General features: G+C 41.1%; 1 protein-coding gene across 1 annotated transcript; it reads right to left on the minus strand.

Annotated features, from left to right (window-relative positions):
• Positions 1-74: 74 nt before the first annotated feature.
• On the minus strand, positions 75-18,052 carry LOC117252932 (uncharacterized). The gene is made up of 12 exons (XM_033620217.2): positions 17,888-18,052; positions 16,572-16,683; positions 13,551-13,644; positions 12,708-12,762; positions 9,430-9,570; positions 9,179-9,339; positions 8,990-9,088; positions 6,850-6,995; positions 6,497-6,668; positions 6,250-6,362; positions 3,177-3,264; positions 75-1,694 (listed from the first exon to the last, which is right to left on the minus strand). Exons 1-12 carry the CDS (start codon positions 17,997-17,999, stop codon positions 1,641-1,643), a joined length of 1,347 nt encoding a protein of 448 aa, XP_033476108.1. The 5' UTR covers positions 18,000-18,052; the 3' UTR covers positions 75-1,640.
• Positions 18,053-19,521: the final 1,469 nt, after the last annotated feature.

Raw genomic sequence — 19,521 nt, forward strand, 5'->3', positions numbered from 1 at the left:
CATTCTCCATGTTGCTCCACCTGCTGTTCATGTGTGCATTCATCACTTCATTAAAACAGTCAGTAGAGTCAAAGTCAGTAGAAAATGTTTAATAACTCCAGGAAGTGACAGAGCATAGTTTGAAGGTTTAAAAGTTTCATTTTTGGATTACTAAAAAAAACATTCTAGTCAAATTTGGAAAAATGACAATAGATAAAGTCACACGCAAGTTTCACAAATTTATAAATGACTTATCCCAGAAAAACAAGATTTTTCCTGAACAAGGAGGAGTACACACACAATACAACAGTGTTCACAATGATATTGCAAACAGCCCGTAGAGGTTTTTCTACATTATTTGGGTAAAAAGCACCTTGAAGATGAATAAATATATCTACAAACATTGGAGTGAAGGCATTACATGGTGTTGTCGTACAGTCACACAGATCAATAAACAACATGAAGGGTTCAGCGCTCTTTAACAACTAGGACAGTGATTCCCAACTGGTGGGTCACAGGTCCATTTCGAATGGACCAAAAGTGACTTGCAAATGTGTTAAGTTTGTAAAAAGCACTTAATTATGAAGTACAGGGAATTTCCGCACAGAGTTTTTATTCTGAAGTGCTGTTTCCTGTTGTAGAGTGAGTGACTAACGAACAACTATTTGACAGAGACAGCAACTAGCTCAATGACATGGCCAAACGCAAGTATGTTGCTGAATGTAATAAACTGTGTGGACCTTGAAGTGATGACTAAGGAGAAATCTGGACCCTGTGGCTGGACCAGTTGGGAACCATTGAACTGGGAGATACCATCAGTGCAGTGACATCACTACTCACCAGTTTTAGTATACTGCTCTCATACCACAGGCTCTGACTATGGTTTATGTAAAATACTATCACATGATAATGAATCATTTATAAAAATATCTGATGTCTGGACAAATCCCACAACAGAACAAACGTCTAACAGTTGGGCAGTCAAAAGCTTTGGAGGCAGGAGAAAGCTTGCAGCTTTACTGGTATGAAACTAGTTGATAAAATGTGCGACCATAATGCCCAAGAGTTATCACAGCAATGGTTATTGCTAACAGTGAAACATAACTGTAGGACATTCTGGGACCTTATAGAGACGACATGACAGATTTCAGGACAGTGCTGTGAGAGTTGAGCACTACATGAGAACACTGAGAACAGGCTTTACAGAGGACATCATGAAAACATTTTTTGCTGGTAGGAGGCAGCTGCAAATTACTTATAACAAAATTGAGAAAAATTTGTAAACACTTCATTCTGACATTAATTTTTATGTAGTACAAAAACTGAGAAAAATGAATTCACATTATGAGATGTGCTTTCATCGAACGATTATAATCACAGACTCTCCTGCACTGACTTATAAAGGCACTTCATATTAATCTTTAATTGAAGCTCTTGAGATGATGCATGCTGGCAGTGATAGCTGCTGCATTGAGACGTTATACTAGCCTGACTGAAATTAGAAAAACCTGATCATTTGGTGGATGATAATCTGCTTAAAAAAGTCCCACTGATTCCTTTATGAACACTAAATGATGCCCCGTGGCAGACGCGCCAATTTTCACAAAAATCTTGTAGCAATATGCCGACACGTGTGAAATCCGTCTTCAGCTGGCCCGAGGTCAGAGGTCATATTCTGCGGCGCACTGCTGAAGGTACCATTCATACAATTTACCCTGTCGAGTAAAATTAACTGTGTGAGATTCTGATGGTTCAAATTTGACAAATGAAATTGAGTTCATTAAAACATGCAGTGAAGCTGTGATATATACATGAAATTCTGGGACTGGTTCTGGTCTGCTTTCTTTTTTTTCCTGCAACAATCATTTAATTTAATCACATTCTGTATTGACCTTTCTATATTGTAGATTTCATTGCTAATGAGTTTGCCATTCCTGTGCTGGGTTTAATTTGCCTTTCACAAGGGACTGACAATAAATAGTGCAGCATGCAATCCAACATAAAAAAAAAATGATACCAGCTGACACATTAGCGCTTTATATAGTTGTTGTGGTGAAGTGTTAGCAGTGCAGCTGTGGGCTGTAAATTCAAAACAATTGACTAAGAGAAGCAAAAAAATCTCTCTAGCGCTGCAAAATTAGGTAATAATTTTTTCTGTGTGTTATTAAGGACACTGTCTACATTATACACAGTAATTACTATGGCTGAGATAATATGCTTATCTCCTGAAACTTGGGCGCTGATACTATATGAAGTGCAATTTTATGTATTGTGATTTGATATTACTTTTTATTGCGCTTTATGTTTGCTTTTTTAACCTACCCAACAGGAAAGGTTGAATCATTTACTGTATATCATGAGGCATATTTCCAAAAACAGTGTATATCACATGTCAGTCAGTCTTTCTGACTTTTATTTCAGCAGCAGCTATGATGCTATATGAAAGTGGTGAATAAAAAAATTTGAAGTTAACTACTACATTTAGCTGTTTCTGCACACGAGCTAATGCCTTAAGAAAATAATAAATAAAATTAAATATCGGGCTAAAGTGAATAGAGCCCATGAAAACTACACACAGCACAAATATGCACCCTTAAATTAACATCCTTCACATATGAAACTGAATTTTAAAACTGCCCTTTCAAAAACCCAGTCTTGACTAAAAGTCACAGATTTTTTTTTTTTTTTTTTTTTTTTTTAGAAAATATAAATATATATACTGCGTATGTGCTACCCTCTTCTGGCATGCAATTTCTCCATCTAGTGGTTGCTATATTTTTAAACCCAGTGGGAAATTTGAATTTGACTTTGACCCTTTGTGGGTGCTGTAGCTGCTCAGTGGAGTGTTTCAGCAGAGTAGAAGATTGGGTTAGAAATGTGAAGTCAGCAGCTATCAGGTCATTTCCACAGAGCACAGGAAATATGTGTCTGTAAGTATGAGCACACATGTCGTATGTTAAGCGTGTGCAGTAAAAGGGATTGTTTGATGAGATAATATTATGGCGAGCACAATGTTAATTTGTGTGTTATTGACAATCCCCATTATGTTTTAGCATTGAGCTAACAGACCAAGCACTAGTTTAATTTAAAAATGAATATCAAAAAAATCATTTCAAAAATTCAGGAATAAAAAAATTGATTCAGGAATCACAAAAAAAAACCTTTTGTACTAGACACGGCACAAAACAGAATCTTACCTTCTTTGCTTTGACGATATCCTGGATATAGTCACTGTATTCAGCCATTGTCCTCTTCTCCTTCTTTGTCAACGTCTTATTCCCTCGGCTGAGAATAAAGAACAGCACGACAATGTATGCTCAGAATTTCAATAATCACTTCCTGTGTTTGTGCGTCTGTGTGTATGTGTGTGAGATTGTGTATATGTTTAATGCATTCTCGGAACCCATCGGCTGTATTCGGCGTCTGACTTCCGGCAGACAGCGATACAGCCTCTGGGGGCAGACCCCCGATTTTTTGGCATTCCGGTTTGATTTGGGCGGAGGAGGCGAATTTCCATTTCCGACTTCCGTTTATATATAAGTAAATATGCTGAACTATTGCGATGGATTCAGAGTTTGCAGTGACACCAATTATGTTCCACCTCGTTAGTTCACCGCACAGACCGTTTAACCTGGCAACAACTGCAGCTGACTCAAACATGATGGGTCAATATCACGCGGACTACAAACAATCTACAGCCGGAAACCAGGACTCTTCCGCTCTTCTTCCGGAGGCAAGATCTCTGGGGTTTGCCTACAGTCTGTATATAGAGAATATGTTTAATGTAAATCTATTTCAACATAAAACACGCACCTCCCATGACAAAACAGAAAGGATTCTACTTCATTTAGACATATCTCTGAAGGTTAATGTTATTTAGGTTAAAGGAGCAATAAGCGAAATTCATCATTTCTAGACTGAAGGAATTAAAAAATTGCTATGTGAAGAACTAGAGGTGTAATTTCATCTAGAGTATAGCATGACCTCACACACCCTCTCTCTGTGTTGATCTCCAGCCCATTGTTTACAAGCTGGTCTGGCTGCGCGTTCATGTACGTTCATGTGAATCCCCCCCCCCCCCTCGGAGCCCTTGGCCCTCCCTCCCTATAAAAGGCTACAGCCAGTGAGCAATGGCAGTGTGTATTTTCGAAATGAAATGAACGTAACGTCTACCTGAAGACGACCAGGATCTGACATTACCTCTAAAGAAACAACAGTTGTTGGCGAAGAAGTTGTCGGATAAAGAAAGGGACAGAACTTGGATTAACATTGGCCTTGCATTTCCAAGGTGGAGAGCACTGTGAGAGCTAAAGGGGCTACAATCTGACTCGGAGCTAGCTCTTCTTCTCCTGGACAGGTACAACATAAAGTCAAATGTCTGTTTTAATTAGTGTTACAGTAACGTTAAGCACATGTCGCTATGTCGATTCAATTAAATTTAATGTTACAATCGTAGCATGGGTTAATGTCCGGAGCTTGAGTTATTAGTGGCTCGGTCCCAGCAATGGGTCAGGCGTTTCGGTTGTGTTAGGTGAGTAGCCCGGCAGCCCAGCTAACATTTGCAATTAGCATTGTAAAATGTAGCCTGGCGGGCAGCCTGGCGGCTGTGTTTAGCTATTCCCCTGCGTACTTCAATGATGATGGTACCTGTAATAAACGTAATATATTTGCTGAAATGGAGGCGAGGCTCAGTGACTAGAAGAGCTGGTAGAAGCGCTCCATAGCCGCAAGCTACTCCAGTAGCTGTAGTAGCTCTAGTGCTAGCTCTGGGAGCTAACGCTAACATTCCTCTCTTCTGGGCTCACGGAGAAGAGTTGGAACGTTAGCATGGCAGCCGACTAGTGCTAACGCTAACATCCCCATGCTTAAACAGGCTCCCGGAATGTTAGCATGGCAGCCGACTGGTGCTAACGCTAACGTCCCCACGCTAGAGCTCGCCGGAGCCGAGAAGCAGGCTCCCGGAACGTTAGCATGGCAGCCAACTAGAGCTAACGCTAACGTCCCCACGCTTCTTGGCTCCGACTCACTGAGCCTGGCGGAGAAGCGTGGGGACGTTAGCGCTAATGGGCTGCCATGCTAACGTTCCAACTCTTCTCCGTGAGACCATGAGCCCGGCTCCCGGCTCAGTTGGAGTTGGAGCGTTAGCGTGGCAGCCGAGTAGTGCTAACGCTAACAGGAAAGCAGGGAAATAGCTAAACACAGCAGAGACCGAGAGTGAGTGAAAGACATTGCTAACTGCTAAACTAAGTTGGCTGTTTAGGTTTTATTTCCTCGCCCCTGTGGCGAGTGAATCTGCCTGCAGTGAAAGTGGGGGCTAACCGGTGCTTCCTCCTCATGCTCCACTTCACTCAGCTGCTAACACAGCCAGTTAGCCTCTGCTAGCTTCCCAGCTTGCGGCTCTCCATTTGGATCCAACCGGAGCACCGAGCCCTGGTTTGTTACTCAGGTTAATGTGGGAAGAAGCAGCGGGTATATTGGGCATCTGAGTGAAGCTGAGTGAAGCTGAGTGAAGCGGAGCCTGCGGAAGAAACACCGGGACTGTCTGGATGTGATAGTCTGTGGAGATGCTGTGGTACTCGCCGGCACAGACGAGGCGAGTGGGGGGGGGGTGGGGGATGTTGGAGAGCAGAGGTAGAGGGAGGAGTGGCTCATTACACACTTTGTTTTGCTCTACAGGCAGTGCACAACAGCGAACCTAGCGGTGAAACGATTTCGCTTATTGGTCCTTTAATCGTTTGTTCCAAAAAATATCAGAAAATAGTGAACAATGTCCATCAGAACTTCCTAAACCCCAAAATGGCGTCTTTGAGTTTATTGTTTTGCCCAATGAACAGTTCAAAACTTAAATAAATTTAGTTTCTCACCATTGAGAAGATGAAATCAGTTCATTTTGGGCCCTTTAATCACTTAATCAATTTATCAATCAAGATAGATGCAGATAAAGTTTCTGTTGACAGACTAATTAATTAATTAATGAGATTTGTGCTTGGGATGTTTATAGGTGTGTACCCCCACAGCGCTCAAGTGATGTCGAGGCTTAACAAAAAGGTAGACCATAGGCAGCCAAAAAAAAAAAAAAAAGGTAAAAAAAAAAAGTATAGCGCGGTGAAACGTCAACGAGTGTGAATCTGGGGTTGGCTTTTACTTTCAGTTTTGCTGGCCCATGTTTTCAAACAGTAATCAACAATCCTGCATAGTACGCCTTTGTAACTGTTTCAGGTCTACATGTGTGTATACAGTGTGTTTGTAATGTGTATTTGTAACACTCACCCTGCAAAATGCTTTGCTAGGTAAAGCAGGAGGTAACAAAAAGCTCCAAAAATGATGACAACCACAACTTGTCCATCTTCTGGTATCCAGTCCCATAAATACATCACTATTCCCTGTTGGACACACGTTGAAAAGACACTCAGATAAACATGTATGCCTTGAGAACAATGTGCAAAATATGGAATTAAATTATATTTTAGTTCAGTTTTATTGTTCAAATATCACCAGCATGATTCTCAAGTCTTACTGTGAAGATGGAGAGCGTCCGGGCCACCCCTTCACCCAACAGCTCATCCAGCTGCTCTTTGGAGAGGGTGTGCACGACGAAACTGAGGATGAAGAGGACAGGAAGGAAAATACCCAGAGCGCCACACAAGAACGAGTGAAGACGGACGCTTTTGTTGTGAGTCACATCAGCCCTGCGTGCACACAGAGAAAATCTGGTTTTAATATCACATTTTCTGCAGCAGATAATAATATTGGGTGACTCTTATCTCTTCCGTATTCACATGACAAGGTTTATTTGCTCTGAGATGCCACCTTTTGCATCAGGGTAAATTAAATTTAACACATGGTGTGCTGTAGGGTGAGAGGTCGAACCTGTCCTTCTCCAGTCTGCTGCTGATGGTGGAACAAATAAGGTCACAGTCTTTCTCCAGCTGATCCAAAGTCTTCTGAACGGCCTGGTTGATAGTTTTCTCGATGGTCTGACACACCCCATCGATCTGGTTCTCACAGCGGCTCGGCTAAACAACACAGAGGCTCGTTATTGCATCTGCTTTTGAATAATTGTACAAAAGTGTTACAGCTGTGCATCTCAAAGACGGAAGGTCTGTACAACGAATCCTGGGAGTATTCTGACAGACAGCCATGTGCACTTAGCAGGAAGTGAAGCTACACTTGCTCAGCAAAAATAAATTGGAGGTGGGGAGGTGCGCACAAATCTCTGGTACAGAGTGGAGCTTTGTGGTTGTAGATCACAAGATGGTGCAGCAGTAACTCAGGACTCGAGCCGCCATTGTCAAAGGTGGCTGATCAAAGACCATGGTTTACAACCCCTGTCCCTCTACCCTCCCCCAAGAGTGGATAACTCTCTCAGTCATTATATCGCAAAATGAATCATCCTGTTCCAGCCATCAAGGGCCACCAGGAAACCAGGAGTGGAAAATTTACATTCAAGGATAATCAATGACTGTTCAACCCCCATGGATTGCAGGGAGCTTTAAATCCTGACCAAAGATCGGACCTGATCTGAGATCTGTTAAAGAAAAACACCAGAGACAGTTCCATTCTGGTGAGGGGGGACACAGCAAGATTAAAGACCCAGTGAAATGAAATATACATTTTCCCAGCTTTAATTCTGAATCCCTGTATTCATCAATTATCTTTAATTATATGCCAAAAAATCTGTATTTTTACATCAGAATCCCTGTCTTTCCTCGTCCAATTTCATATGCCTGATGACTCATCCTGCATTCAGGGGCGCTAACAAAAGTACATCCAATCAAACAAAACTTTGGGTGAATAACTAGCCACACCGGTCATAAAATAGCACTTCAATGTGTGTGGGTCGTAGCAAACTGTGTCTGGTTGGTTGTAGTGGCTAAAAGAGCAATGTGGAGAGGAAGAGAGAGAGATGTGTGTTTGGATATCAGTGGGCAAAATCTTTGTTTTCATTTCCAATGTAGCAAAGGTCTAATTCATCTCTCCTTCACCCTCCTCCTGATCTGTATCTCAATAATATGCTTGACTCTGAGCCTGCCCACTTTTTAGTGGTCCAATCAGTTGCTATGGATTTGAATCCCTCTTGTAACTGTACACTGCTAAAGATGCTCTATAACAAAATATAACACATTACAAGCTTTACCAATGGTATTAAAAGGTACACATCTCAGTCTCCTAAGTGAGTGTGGTCTCCTCTCCCCTTCATCCATCCACCTCGTTTGGAAGCGTTGTAAATGTTGTGTAAATGGATGAAAGCAGATTCAAAACAATACAGCACAGTACAAATTTCATGTTTGCTCCTTATTTATCTGCTGCTTCCTATCTGAAATTAACCCAGAATTAGATCATCTAATAATGTTCTCTGTTCCCCCTCTGAAAACAGTTAAATAGTACGTATTATTATAAATCTATTTATATTTATATTTCTCCGGTTGGAAGGTGATGACAGCAGCAGCACAGTGAAACCAGACAGTTTAGCCCCAACAGGGAGAAGATATTCTGTGGTGCTAGATCTTGTGAGAGTGTGACATGTCTCGAACAAAGTTAATTTTCTCCTGATATGTCTTTCTAAAATATGCCATTTTAGTTCTGGAGATATGTGGCTTGTGAAAACTGGGTCCAATGTTTACTTTGATGAGTACGTGATTAAAAAAAATAATAATTTGTGCTCAGATTCACTTTTCCCATTAAAATTAATGGACTCAAGACCGCTCCTAGTCTACTAAAGGGGCGGGGCAGTGATGAAACCCATGTGACACAGGTTCATGAAATAAAGGTAAAGTGAGCTGTCTCAGTTCATCAATGGTCTCTGACACCGTTCAAATATTCTGTTTCACCGGGAAATATGTCACACTTTGAGGAGAAGTGTCAGATGGTTATTGTTGTTTTCACTTTGTAAAATTAAAAGCTGAAACTAAAATCATGTAGATTTTGACTTAAGTTTTTAAAAAATGTTAAAATGACAATGTTAACTGGCAGAGAACATACAGGACATGCAGCTAGCAAACAGTCTTACCCTTTGTGGGTTGGGGATGTATATTGTAGGCATCTCAAAACCACATTTGTTGAGACCTGGACGACGGCACAGCTCCTGGACTATCTGCATCATCACCCTCTGCAGAAAGAAGCAAATTTATTAGATTTAAGTTGACTTCCTTGAGATCAAATCAGTCATAAACCTTCTAAAAGCCATAAGTAAACTCACCTGTCTGTCTGTTTCCCTCCCAGCTTCATCGGCCTTGCTGAGGTAGAACAACAGTTTGTCTCCACATTTCTCACTCAGCTTCTCCACAATGTTGAGTGTGCGTTTGCAGAGCGCCTGGCCCATCGGGTCGAAGAACACAAATATAAGATCGGCCTGTTCTCCTGCACACACACACAAACAATAAAAACATCCATTAGAGAATCCCAGCAGCTTTACAGTGGGTAGTAAACCTTACAGCTGCGAAGACATACCCATCCAGGTGATGGCGCTGTTGACATCAAAAGGGTAGACCATGTCTCCGTCCACCAAACCAGGTGTGTCCACAAATGTCACCAGACTGAACTTCTTCTGCTTGGAAGTGGAGATCTCAGCACACAGATAGTCCGTAACACCTGGAATAAACAAACGCAGTGTGTGTACAGGTGCTTCCTTCAGGATAATTTCATAGTAACAAAGACGATAAATAAAAAGTGGAGTCCCTGCAGGAAGCTGTCACCTCTAATGACTATATTATTATGTATTGGTGGAAGCCGCAGTGCGGTCAATACTTGGAAACCTGAGGGAGGCCAGCAGTGACACAAAAGATCAAGAAGCAGTCAACTTCTGGTGCTTGCAGGTTTGCATTAGCAAGAAATGTGCATTTGTAATTGAACTGCAAAAAGGTACAGGGCGATCTGGATACAGATGTTAGCTGTAAACATGCATCAACACAATCTGAGAGAAACAAACATCAATAAATTCAGGGTCGAACTCAAAACAGCGGCCACACCCTCGGGGGTCAAACTTCAATTTTAACACAAGAAAACATTCGTTAGGTCTCAGTTTTCTCTCCGTCCCCTCTGCAGAGCGGTCTGTTGTCATGGTTACACACAACAGCTCTTCAACTGGCAGCTTTAGTGTGGGGCGTGGGACATAAAGCTAGCCAGTGAAGAACGACTGTGAGGCAACGCGCTGTGAGGTTACGATACTCCACAACCACCACACGAGTCGCCCTTTAAACCCCGACCCTGAGCACCAGAACAGGATCACTATTTAGACACTATTGACAAAATAAAGCCCACCCACACCCAGCACCCCATCCTCCCTCTACACACACACACACAGAGGCCTGGGATGATACTGAGGCTGTTTCATAGGAAGAGGCAGGTGTTAACAGCCAGTACAAATCCCATCCTTGTGCTGCAGCGAGCAGGGCCACTGCTGCTGTGGCACATTAGCATTCCCTTATGTTTCTCTTACATCAGCATGGCCACAGTATCAATGCATCTGCCTCCTATCACACGTCTTAGAAGAGTATTCCCACAGCCTCGCTATATTGAGCCATTATTGTCGCGGACAAGGTGACAGGATGACTGCTGCTCTCACAAGAAAAACATCATATACATGCAGATACTATCAAGTAGCTTTACTTTAGATCTCTGTAAGGCTGCTGGTCTATACTTCCCTTACACATGCATACACCTTTCCATTACTACAACGACAAAAACAGAAATTATTAAAGTAAGAATAAGTGAATCAAATAGCCTTGATGCAGATATATCCATCCACTCCAGCTGAAGAAAGTCCTCTGAGTCTGTTGAAAGGTGAAAAGGAAATGAGGGCAATACTCGCCGATGGGTGCTAAGTTCCTCAAGTGACTGTAACTGAGAAGGCTACACTGGAGATCCTGTGCACGAGGAAAAGGGCAAAGGCTGCAATAATGCTGCATCAACCAAGACTAAAAAAGAACTTGTTGGACTAAACAGGTCAAACAAGACGCAGTGCAAATATATCTTAAGAAAATGAGTAAACAACACGGACAAAAATCTAACAATATAGAACCATCTGACGTGTGACGAAAACAGTCCCATGCAGTATTTTAAACTCTTGACAACAGGTTGATAAGACAAAGACAGAAAGACAGAGTTAAACATCCTTTATGTAGGTCTAAAACAACATCGAGAAGTATCTCTAAGCACACCCCAAAGGACAGCAAACTGTATAACCAGCAGCTACTCCCACATAAGGATATATGGTGCTTTTCTGATGAGTCATCCTCAGTCGCTGTGACAGGTAAACAAATGCCTGATATAGTGTATTTCCAGAGGCAGCAGTGAAGTTCAAATAAAAAGCCTGCTTGTATTCCAGCAGCAGATCGTTGGTGTTGCTCGGGGCCTGCGGAGTGGAGCTGCTGCTGCTGCTGGGGCTGTGCCGTCTCTAATGGCTGTGACATTTCTCAGCAGCTCCTCCTGACTCCGCTGCACTGCTGTCGATGGGGCGTGTGACTCACAAGCCATACCGTGAGCGCTCTGGTCCGCACCCAGTGAACCCTCACTCTCCACGCACTCACTATCAAACGCATGCACATACATTACCACCCTCCCCCACCACCACCCTCCGCACTGATGCTCCCACTCAGACAGCAGGCACACCCTGACTTTCTGCATGACCACCTCAACATCCAGAGACCACTACTGACGCACACAGAGCTGAGTCCGATTGTCTCAAAACAATATGCCACTAATTACGTCTCTTTCTTCAGTGTGAGTGTAATCTCGACTCCCATATCTCAGAAACAAACTGCACAAATGTAATGAGAGGGGGGAAAGGAGTGTGGACTGATTTATAAAGAAAACTTAATACGTCAAAGATATGACTCAGCGTTGAGTCATCAAGGTGAAGCACCTCAACTCAAATCACCAGAATCTACCATGTGGAAACCAGAAACATGTTAGCAACACAGTTAAATTTCATGAGCAACACACAGGATTAAACAGCCAGAATTTTAGTGGATGAAATGTTTTAATGTTTCAAAACTCAACTTTTGAACTTGAGTCCAGTCTATAACATACGCTTAGATTAACTTTCCAGTAAGAAATATTCATGGGCCACACAGCAGAGCGCTATCTTAAACCTCAAAGGAGCCAATCTCTGGCTGCAGCTCCTAATTACATTCATCTCCTGCTCACTATTCCTACTGCTGTTCCAGTAAATGTTAACACTTCATCCTCTCTGTTCGCTCTCTCATGTTTTCCATCGTGATGTCAGCCAAGGAAAAAAAAAAACAGATCAATAAAAAGACACAATCATATGTATTTCTGCCCTGCACACACTACAAAGGTGATGACATTAATTTAAATTTCAGGCATCACACTCAAAGTTAATGAGCATGTGTTGTGCACCACGACTGCAGTGCTGATCTTATCATCGCACATTTTACGCTAGTTTCAGTATCAAAGGCGGAGAGATGCAACGCCACAAGATTTAAGAGATTATCCTCACAAGGAACACATAAAACATTAACTAAACTGTTAACATTATGCATGATATTTAGAAATATCTCCGTTACATGATGCATCTCATTAAAAACAGTGCAGGATTTAAACATAATGGTTTATTTAAGAACATATAAATGGATATCAGTGAAGGATTAGCACAGTGGAGAGGCATGTTGCTATTTTAGGTACAACAATGTGAAATACTTAAAATAGTGCACTTTTTAGACACCCTTTATGACTTACTGGTGCTAAAACAAGAAGAAAAGGCTTACCTTTGAACTCCAGGAGTGGACGAAAGTGAGGGTAGAGATGTAGCGTTGCATTCCCCTGTGAAAGAGTTAAAAGCACAACGTGAGAAATAACCTGATCAGACAAATATTGATCTGCATTTCGTCTGAGCTTCAGACCAGCTACAACAGAGTCCTCTCTCTTCTTGGTACTTCGCACTCAGTCTTTTTTCACCAGCCGCTGCAGCTCGGCACGCTTGCTTTAAGCTTTTTCTGTACATAGGAGATAATCCTTCCACTCTGCAGTCCTGCGCTGCAAATATATTATTCATCTTCATCACCTTCACCACAGCAGGATGTGAGCAGAGAGGCAAAGGATGAGAGAAGACGGAAAGACAGGTGTCTCCCGAGCCTGTTTATATGCTGCAAAGAGGCATCCTCTGTGTGTGTGTGTGTGTGTGTGTGTGTGTCTTTACAACAAAGCCCCTCATTGGAGCAGCATACAGAATGAGAAATCACCACTGACTAAAGGAGTGCCCCTCCGTACAAGCTGACATCAAATGTATCACTTCATCAACCTTTATGAGCAGCTGCAGCTTCAGCTCCCATAACTAAAGTTAGAAATCCCTCACCCACAGAACTGTACTGTCTGATTATGAAACGCTGTTAATTAAAAAGTAAGTACTGTTAAATACTTTTAATTAACAAACACCAATAAGACCTAGAAATAAATTATAAAAGCATTAAAATGAAGCATGCAGCACAAAGTTGGTTGAATTTATTATGGTTCTCTTTTCAAGCATTAGTTGGTACCTTCCACCAGAGTTTATATACATTAAATTCTTCTGCAGGAGCGCTGTAAATTTTTGTCTTCATGCCTGTTCTTACCGTCAATGATTCTCTTTTGCGACCACTTGTGATGAACGTAAATCCCTGCGTTTCAATGGCAACGCCTGTTTTCTGGATGTGCTCTTCGACATACCTGTAATGACAAAAATGGACATTGAATTCATCAAAAAAAAAAAAGAAATCTTATTTTTGATTTTGCATTTATCAATGCACAGGACCGACAACACTTTATACTGTATGATAGCTGCAGCTACTTAACAAGTAGTATATCTTTTTTCTTTTATTCTTTCTTTTTTTTTTATTTTTTTTTTTTTACAATGCATCAATTTTAAATGTCAGAAAATGTCCATCCATCCATCTTCTAACCGCTTCATCCTCTTGAGGGTCGCAGGGGGGCTGGAGCCTATCCCGGGTGACATTGGGCGAGAGGCAGGGTACACCCTGGACAGGTCGCCAGACTATCGCAGGGCTGACACATAGAGACAGACAACCATTCACGCTCACTTTCACACCTACGGATTTAGAGTTATCAATTAACCTAGTCCCCAATCTGCATGTCTTTGGACTGTGGGAGGAAGCCGGAGTGCCCGGAGAGAACCCACGCTGACTCGGGAAGAACATGCAGGCTCCCACACCCGGGATTGAACCAGGAACCCTCTTGCTGTGAGGCGACAGTGCTAACCACCACACCACCGTGACGCCCGTCAGAAAATGTCATGTTATTTATTTTGTCTAATGAACAGATACAATTTAAAAATATTTAATTTACATTATCCAAAGCAGGTAAAGTTGCAAATACTCAAATTAAAGAGGCTGGGACAAGTGAGTGTGTTGGGCATTTTGTCAATTTATTTTCTGTCTATCATCTGATCAGTTAATTGTTTGATCGTTTCAACATAAACTAGCCTGGTCCCTATATAAAAGGGCAGTTTACATGTTAGAGGACTGTAGGAGGTGGGATGTGAACCTGTCATCAGTGTTGTTGTTATGAATTAACACCTCAGGAGGTTAGACGATAAACTACACAATGTAAAAAAGGATACGGCTCATTAAAATGTGCAGACAAGCTGATAAAACTTCCTCTTATACTCTAATGCTTTAAAATCCAACAGTTCTTCCTATTAATAATAAATGTGAGAACTATTAAGATTAAATCTGTAATATTTGCATAAAGTCAGAGAGCAACACGCTTTTTTTAACCTCATGCACATATTACAGATGTTAATCATAACAGTGAAAACTGTTGCTTCCAGCCAGGACGAATCCCCAAATGACTGCTTAAACCAATCTAACAGCAGCTCTGTAAATGACATAATGTTACATCAATGGGCACAGAGAGTCTGCTGTAACTTATCTAATATTGCCATTGCTGTTAACTCTCACCCTTAAACACACATTAGCTAAAAACACCAACAGACCTAAGAGAGCCCCCCGCCCCCCATGCCAAAACATGTGAGGTCAGCGAGCATTAGCATGATTGACAGCTGCGCTCTTCACAACACATTCCTGAATTAGCTGAGGGGAACATTTCAGCTGTAACAGAGTTTTCAGACCCTCACATAGACACTACAGTAGGGCTCTAAGATGTCACAATTTTTAAACAGAACAATTTAATCATCTGGATGGAGAGTTAATTGGCAACATTTTTTTAAATGATTAGTTGTTTCAATTATTTTTCCAGCAAAAATGCCAAACGTGCTGCTTCTTTTGTCACGTATGGAATAACTTAAGGTTTTAGATAGTTTATTAAACTAAAAAAGCTATATGGAAGATGTCACCTTGAGCTCTGGGAACATGTGAAGGTGATTTTTTCACTATTCTCTGATATTTTATAGGCGGAATTATTAAATGAGAACATTAAGGCAAAATTTATTGATAAAGAAAATAAACTTTGCACCCTGATCTAAAAGATCATTGGTATTATATGGCATTAAAGGGAAACTACGACTATTTTCAAAATTCATACATGTTATTCCTATGGTCTAAAATAGTCCAAAAAAGTTACTGAACATGAACAACTCTCTCCCAAATCCAAAATCTAGAGTGCTAAACCTCAAATTTGTGATGTCATCAGGTATAAAGACTGGCGCTGCTCCACAGACAATGAATTGGGAAAGATGTTATAGATGACACTGAGAGCACTCAGGGGATTGTTCTGAGTATATGGGTACATTTTCTGTCTCAGAGATGGGCACACTACAATAGAAAAAAGATCAGTTGGGTATTAAAAAAAACCAACATACATTCTGTGGGCCCTATTCATCGTCTATGGAGAAGCTCCAGACTTTACACTTAATGACATCACAGGTTTCTGGCTTTGAGAGAGAGCAGCTCATGTTCACAAATATTGATTTAACTTTCTACGGCCATGGAAATAACACACTGGAATTCGTAGTTCAGGTGGTGTTCTCCTTTATTAACAGGGGAGTGGTCCATATACCCACAATTCTTAAGTTTTATTAGGCTATTGTGGGAAATATTACTATCAATTAGTGATCAATGAGCAGGACTGTTTGGTGGAAATATTGAATTTACAGCATGTTAAGATTAATGTGGGGAAGTACCTGGATTTTTCAGTTGTATTAGCCAGAAATATAAATTTGGAACAAATGGGTATCTACAGTTTCTAAAAACATTTTCTTATAATAACAGTATATATGGTTATGAAGACATCGAATTATATGAAAGAGAATTTTTATCCATCTCTTTTATCCAATTTGCTGAAAATGGTAAAAAAAAAAAAAAAAGAAAAAAAAAAAAAAAGAGTTAAACCAGGGAAGTAAGCTCATTATTTTCTCCCGTTTTCTTTTCCATAGCTTCATTCTGTCAGAAGTTTTTACCCAACTGGAAAACAAACTAAACTCTGCTGTCACTGTTAATTCTGTAAATCCAACAAATCCACATTTCCCGTGGCAAAACTGGCAAACAGCATTCACACCATAAAGTCATGTGAGATGATATTTCTGTGTCGCTCGTCACCAAACTCTTCATTCACACATGGAGCACATCGTGTGAAGCCAAACTGTTCTGTAAGATCCCATCAACAATAAGACATATTACCAGTTAATGAAGGAGCTCTTTCCTGCAGAGTGGTTCCCCATTATCATCACAATGATCTTCTTTCTGGGAGGTAGAAGCCGCACTCCAAGGCTGCTGGCAATCTTCACCAGGCCTGAAAACACACAGACACATGTACACACACACAGAGTACGCAGGGCATGTGGCAATTACAGTGGCATCACAACTGAACGTGTGGAGTTGGAAGTTGGAAATCTGACTTTGGTGGTATTCCAGTTGAAATTTCCCACTGGGAACTTGGAAATTCTGACCTCTGAGTTCAAATGGAACACTCCAATTGTTGAGATCAAAATGGAGCCAGAGTTTTAAGTTGTGTGCCGTCCAAGAGAGGGGGGCCATTTGCCTTTTAATTGGTACCAAATTACTTAATTCCTTCCAAGAAACTTCCTCAGAAATTATTGAGCAATTCAGTGTTAACAACTGCATAAATTGAGCTCAGGACCAAAAGTTAAAATTTACTGTCTACTCTTATTTTGACTGTTTAATACTGATGCACAGTCCCTCATTATTCCGACTTCCCAATTCAAATGGAAAGCACCAATAACTGAGCTCAAAATGAAGGCTGAGTTTAAAGATGGGTACGGTCCAAGCAAGGGTGTAAGAAGTAGGGAGTAGAGAAGGTATGGGGCCATTTGCCCCCTCACTTGACCCATGCTCAAGTTGTGGATTGCTGTGTCATGGCTGGAATGATCCCATCACAAGATGGTCTCTGGTTCTCTGTAAATCTATAACAAGTTAGTGAAGTGAACCAGTTCCTGTTTCTGTCTCCTCTATTATAACAGAAATACCAATTATACTGTAATAATTCAGACAGGCCACAATAGCTTTCACATGAAGTATGAATAAGAGAAAAGTCTGCACAGCTTAGCTACACAGTGCAACAGGATTATATGGGCAACACAGTTCTCCAGATATTTACCAGGACCACTCCCTCTGTGCAGAGCAGCTCATTATACAGTGTATTACAGTAGGCTGTGTTAAAGTGCGCTGTCCTCATGTTTAAAACACAAATGTAACAGTGTACGTGATGAGTCCCGACAGGTTATTGGCTGAAAGGCGCTGCAGAGGAGCCTCACCAGTGTTCAATGTCATGTGTGACACTGACAGATAGCTGCTGCACACCACACACACTTTACACACTCACCGAGCAGCGTTTTAGTTTTAACCTCACTACAAACTTCAGTCCCGCTAAACACAAAGTTACATAACATCACAACTGTGCCTGCTTGTCTCTGCTCTTACGGTCCTAACTTGGCTGCACCGTTGACTCGTATTAATTCAGGTTATTGATTATTTACCGTTTTCGCTGTCGACATATAAACCGTGGCATTCTTTCAGTATCTTCTCGCTCGGTGTGGTGATGGCAGACTCCAGTGGGTTTGCCACAGACCGGGGCTTTCTGCCCGACATTATGGACACTGACACCAACCTGCCGCCTCTCTGCTGTTTCCTACACCGCCAGGGGAAGGCTTTTAGTGTTGCACACGGAGTCTCCTGTGCGGATGAAGTGCCCTCCTATGGCCAGACACTGACATGACACCCAGGACAGGTTCAGTGTGAAGAGGGGTGCATACTTTGTCTTTTTACTTATAGTAGGTACTGCAGCTGCCTTTAAAAAGTATGTACTGCTGTTGATTTTTAGAGTCTAGATTCATATCAGAGGACTAAACACTTACATATCTTTCAGTAACCAATTAAAACAATGGATGATTAATACATACACATGCAAGCACTGAACTCTTTTCTGCTGCTGCTGGTGTTGCAATATTGTTCTATATGGAAACATGTCACTACTGTCTTTAGTGCTTTTAAAAATTGTATTTTCTTTTATATTGTGTCGACTTTACCTCAAGTTTTAGCACTGAATCACAAATTTCACGATCATTCCATTCTTGTTACTAAAAATCATGTGAAAATCATGTCTTGTTGATGTGTTCAAGGTCTTTTATAATGTATGTCCTGTTTTCTTTTTTCTCTCTCACTTTTTCTTGTTTTGTGTGTGTTGTTTTTGTTTTGTGGTTTGTTGTATTTTAGGTAGCCTTGTGTAACATCTTGGCCAAGGGACTACAGATGAAATATAGTCTTTTGGCTAATTCTGGCATTTTTATACCATATGTATTCATTAATTTGCACTGTCCCTTCTTAAATAACTAAACTAAACTAAACATATTATATTTGTGACAGTAACATTACACAGGCTATAATTTTTCTCTGTCATTGCTATTTAATACTTATGGCCTTTTGCTGTTGTTTATATTATAATTATTTTATTCAATTAAACAATCTATATTCCTATTATTACTAATCGACGGGTCATCAGTCACCTTAATGCGCTGTCGTTCATCGTTGAGGCATCTGACAGCTGATTCTTTGTATTGTCAGCTGCACAGAGGCCAGAAAAGCATGCTGGCTTGCATACTGCAAAATCTAACTGGATGTAGTAGAACATCCTGGTATTTTTGGCATACTGCATTTGACATACTATTTATTTGGACATACTAAATATTTTTCTGGCACACTATATAGTATGGTAGTATGGGGATTGGAACGCACTGTTGACCCTTTGACCTGCATCAAAAATTTCTGGCTGGATTACCCTCAAGGGCCCCACAGGACCCCAGTGATCTGTGTATTATGCCATTCAACTAATTAGGGCTCAAACCCAAGGAAACTATAAAAATGTGACAGTTTCCTTGTTGAGGTAGAATCTTATACTATCTATCAATCTATGTCCATCTTGAAACTGTGCTGATTGTGTAGATCTTCTGTCCTGCCGGGTTGCAGATGTGTGTGACGCATCCATGTTTTAGAATTTGTAGCTTCATGGCTTCAAATGGGTCTGGACAGACAATGAAAACTGTAAACTGTAAATGCAACTTGACTGGTTCGCAGAGGCATACAGGCACAAGACAGTTATTCTAGTTAGACAGTA

Source organism: Epinephelus lanceolatus, chromosome 9 (assembly GCF_041903045.1).
Source record: "Epinephelus lanceolatus isolate andai-2023 chromosome 9, ASM4190304v1, whole genome shotgun sequence".
NCBI classification, from domain to species: domain Eukaryota; kingdom Metazoa; phylum Chordata; class Actinopteri; order Perciformes; family Serranidae; genus Epinephelus; species Epinephelus lanceolatus.

Coding starts and splice junctions, on each gene's coding strand:
- LOC117252932 (XM_033620217.2), bottom strand. CDS start 17,999: ATGTCGGGCAGAAAGCCCCGGTCTGTGGCAAACCCACTGGAGTCTGCC. Junction 16,684..17,887: donor ATATGTCGACAGCGAAAACG/GTAAATAATCAA, acceptor GTGTGTTTTCAG/GCCTGGTGAAGATTGCCAGC. Junction 9,089..9,178: donor GGAGGGAAACAGACAGACAG/GTGAGTTTACTT, acceptor TTCTTTCTGCAG/AGGGTGATGATGCAGATAGT.